Here is a 3,871-nt window from a genome sequence, read left to right as displayed (position 1 = left end):
ACTAAAGCATACATTAACTTTCCATGTTATATCGATTGACTTGTGACGATTGCATCTCAAAGTATAACAAACAAGTTGGGTCAATTCAATATGATTGTTCTTTTAACATCATACTCTCAATGTTGTTTGCGACTATCGTTACACTTAATGATATCTCAAAATCCAAAAAACATGATAAAAATACAACCCTTGAGCTAGTCCTACACGTGAGACTGGGAATCAGATATTAGCGTATATCATTCCACGCATGCTAATGAGTTTTTCCGCCGAATCACATATTTTAGAATCATAACTGTTATAGCACATAATATAAACTCTTAATTATAAAACTGGAAATAAATAATACAATATTATTTCATCTCGGACATATTTTCAACAGTATTAGTAACACCCTACGAATTTACCTATACACTACAAACAGTCCAAGTTTCGCATAGGAGCACCTAACTTGGGCTGGCACAGTGGAAACTAGGCTACTTCCTCTGTAAACTAATATAAAAGCGTTTAGATCACTACTCCCTTCGTCCGAGAATACTTGTCATCAAAAAGATAAAAATATATGTAGATAGATGTGCGTTACTCTCAATCAGACACACCATCTTAGTGGCGAGGCTCATGATGATCCCACTGGCCTCAATGCTCCAGACGGCTTCAAATTAAGAGAGCCTAATATCTTAATAGATAAGTGTGTAGTAGTTTCTGGCTTATTGATGGCTCATGCTATACACGTGCATGTTAGTGGCAGAGATAAATCTTGGCCTCTCCACCAACGCATCACGGGGCAGCTGGGACGTCTGCCTCGCCAGCTCCACCGACGCAGCTGGGACGTCTCCTAGCTTCGCTAGCTCCACGGACGTAGCTGGGATGTCTCCTTCGCCAGCTGGGACATTTGTTGACACAATACCTCCATTCGAGATCTCATACCGAACAAGCATCACCGGAGAGCCTGAAACAAATCCAGAAAAGGAAACGATGAGCATGCTGTTCCACCACAAATAATCTAATCATCCGAGCCATAATTTCTTGTTTAACAGCTGGGGCTCTCACTTGCATTAATTAATTTATTTGATCCGGAATATAATTAAGGTCATCTTGCAGAATTTATGTTTCAACTAGTAATTAATGGCACGCAATAGCACATTCTTTTTTGGGCAGTAGTACGTATATAAAAGGACGTGTCGGCTACAACCAAGCATACTACAGAACAGCTACAGTAGTAGAGTAAAATAAAAGTGGGCAGCATGAGCATGAGCATGATGCCATTGTCCACGGATGCCTGTGCCACCGCTATTGGCGAGCTTGACATCACCTCGCTACCACTGGAGACGCGGTTCCCCCCGTTCCGTCTGAGGCAGTACGGCGGGTTCTGGCTGCTGGAGAAGTTCCTCCAGGGCGTTCCGGCCGTCCACTCCGTCTTCGAGCCAAGGCCATCGGACGTCCTCCTCGCCAGCTTCCCCAAGTGCGGCACCACCTGGCTCAAGGCCCTCGCCTTCGCCACGTGCAACCGGGCCGAGCACCCGCCGCGTGGCCTCAACCACCCGCTCCGCCGCCGCAACCCCCACGACATCGTCCAGTACTTGGAGCTGCAGTACGCGCAATCCATGGGCCACGTGGTGGCGGCGCTCCCTTCGCCACGTGTGCTCTCGACACACCTGCCATACTCCCTCCTGCCACGACGCATCACCACGGAGGAGTCCGGCTGCAGGATCGTCTACATATGCCGGAACCCCAAGGATGCATTCGTCTCCTCGTGGTTCTTCACCAAGAAGACAGTAGCGGCGGCCGCTGCGAGAGCACGAGCCGGCGAGGAGGCGCCGCCGTACACGTTCGAGGAGGCCTTCGAGCTGTTCTGTGATGGCATATGTGTCAGTGGCCCGCAGTGGCGCCACGTGCTGGGGTACTGGGAGGCGAGCAGGAGGCAGCCTGAGAAGGTGCTCTTCCTCCGGTACGAGGAGATGCTTCGGAACCCTGAGAGCAACGTGAAGAAGCTGGCGGAGTTCATGGGGTGCGCCTTCTCCGTCCAGGAGGAGGCAACCGGGGTCGTGCAGGACATCGTGGAGCTGTGCAGCCTCGAGAGTCTCAAGAACATGGACGTGAACAAGAGTGGCAGCCATGGTCCATTGGCGCACGAGTCCTTCTTCAGGAAGGGTGTGCCCGGGGACTGGAGCAACCACATCACTCCGGCCATGGCGGAGAGGCTGGATAAGATCGTCGAGGACGCGCTGCAAGGCTCGGGATTCACCTTTGACGTCAGAGAGGCGTCTGCATGAACGCGCGTTTTCTGCTTTTTAATTCTGTGTGTATGCATGCACTGCTGTGAAGTGCCCACGCAGCATGGACGATCTCCTCATCCCTTTGTTACTCCTAGTAAGTGTGGCACGTTCGTGTGAAGGAGTTGTCGGATGGCGCCATGAGACCAGATCACGACGGGCTACTCTTTTGGTTGTAACGAGAATAAGGGAATGCAAGGAAATATAAAAAATATGAAAAAGTATCTACATTTGCCATGTGACTACGATGCAATGACAAAATTGCCATGCTCTAGAGTACATAAATGACTAAATTTGCCATCCTTTCCTAGAATAAAAATGGACATGACAGAAAATATTAAAACTTACCATGAGACTACGGTGCAATTGCAAAGCACGGCCGCGACGATGAGGGGAGCGAGCAAGCGGTCGACTCCATCGGCCGCGGTGGCGAGCAGGAAGAGAACGCCGACAAGGTGAAGGAGGAAGGGCGGACTAGCGGCAAGCCGGCGTCGGCGTCCGGCATGCTGCTGGCGGCGGTGAGGAAACCCTATGGAGGCTGCTACAGCGTCTCTCTCTCTCTTTCTCATATCGTGCGGGCGTGGAGATGTGCAAAACTGGGCCAAGGCAGCGTAGTGGCTATGGGCTTGGGCTGTGTGAGACAGCGTGCTGGGCTACTTGCTAAGGGCTGCTCTGGGCTGCTCTGCCGTGCGAGCTTTGGGCTCGCGAGTCAGCCCGAGTCGAGCCTGGCTCGGTTCAAGGTGAAAACGAGCCCGATTGTGCAGCTTGGCTCGGCCTTTTTGTGTTGTGGGCTGGGCCTGACTCGCTGCGAGCCGACGCAAACTCGGGCCGAGCCCAAAAGCTTGATCTGAGTGTCCAGATTAACCTCCAGCCCAGGCACGACCGAGCTAATAAACAGGCCGGCACGTGGCATGTTTAGCAATGCTACATACCTTTTTAGCATGTTAGGCTGTTTTTAGGTTTATTGGACTGTATTTTAGAAAACACGCACGCGCGCGCGCGCGCGCGCACACACACACACACATATATATATATATATATATATATATATATATATATATATATATATATATATATATATATATATATATATAGGGAAAATGCATCCTACTACCGGGTGTAGCTACACCCGTTTCTCATATACTATCATGTGGTAGTATATACTCTACTTTATTATTTTTAGTATGTTTATATACTATATCTAAGATACTCCCAAGTGATTTGTATGAAAAAATTGCAAGTGAGGTCATAATTTTATTGTATTTGTGAAATACGTACATATTTATACGTGAAATAGAGTATGCGCAAAATATGATACATACTATCAAAAAAGTAGTATATATACTACCTAAACATTCTTATATACTACATACTACGCGTACATACTCTCCGATATGATAGATACTACCCAAAACGTATGAAACATAAGTGGGAGTAACTACACCCGGTAGTATGAAACATAAGTGGGAGTAACTACACCCGGTAGTGGGATCAACGCCACCGCCTCGGGCCACGCCACAAAGAATACCGAACATTGTTGAGCAGGACCAATTGAAAAACACCAACAACCGACCAAGCCAAAGCCGCGACCACCACTCACC

General features: G+C 48.7%; 1 protein-coding gene across 1 annotated transcript; it reads left to right on the top strand.

The window, feature by feature from the left end:
- The first annotated feature begins 1,206 nt into the window (after positions 1-1,206).
- Positions 1,207-2,498, top strand: LOC119335470 (cytosolic sulfotransferase 10-like). Its single transcript, XM_037607594.1, has one exon. The coding sequence runs from the start codon at positions 1,242-1,244 to the stop codon at positions 2,268-2,270; it is 1,029 nt and encodes a 342-aa protein (XP_037463491.1). The 5' UTR covers positions 1,207-1,241; the 3' UTR covers positions 2,271-2,498.
- Positions 2,499-3,871: the final 1,373 nt, after the last annotated feature.

Source organism: Triticum dicoccoides, chromosome 7B (assembly GCF_002162155.2).
Source record: "Triticum dicoccoides isolate Atlit2015 ecotype Zavitan chromosome 7B, WEW_v2.0, whole genome shotgun sequence".
Lineage (NCBI taxonomy): Eukaryota > Viridiplantae > Streptophyta > Magnoliopsida > Poales > Poaceae > Triticum > Triticum dicoccoides.
Note: the sequence above shows the minus strand (reverse complement) of the source record. Positions and strands in the feature narration are given on the sequence as shown.

Excerpts from the sequence above, each read along its gene's own strand:
- LOC119335470 (XM_037607594.1), top strand. The coding sequence starts at position 1,242 with ATGAGCATGAGCATGATGCCATTGTCCACGGATGCCTGTGCCACCGCT.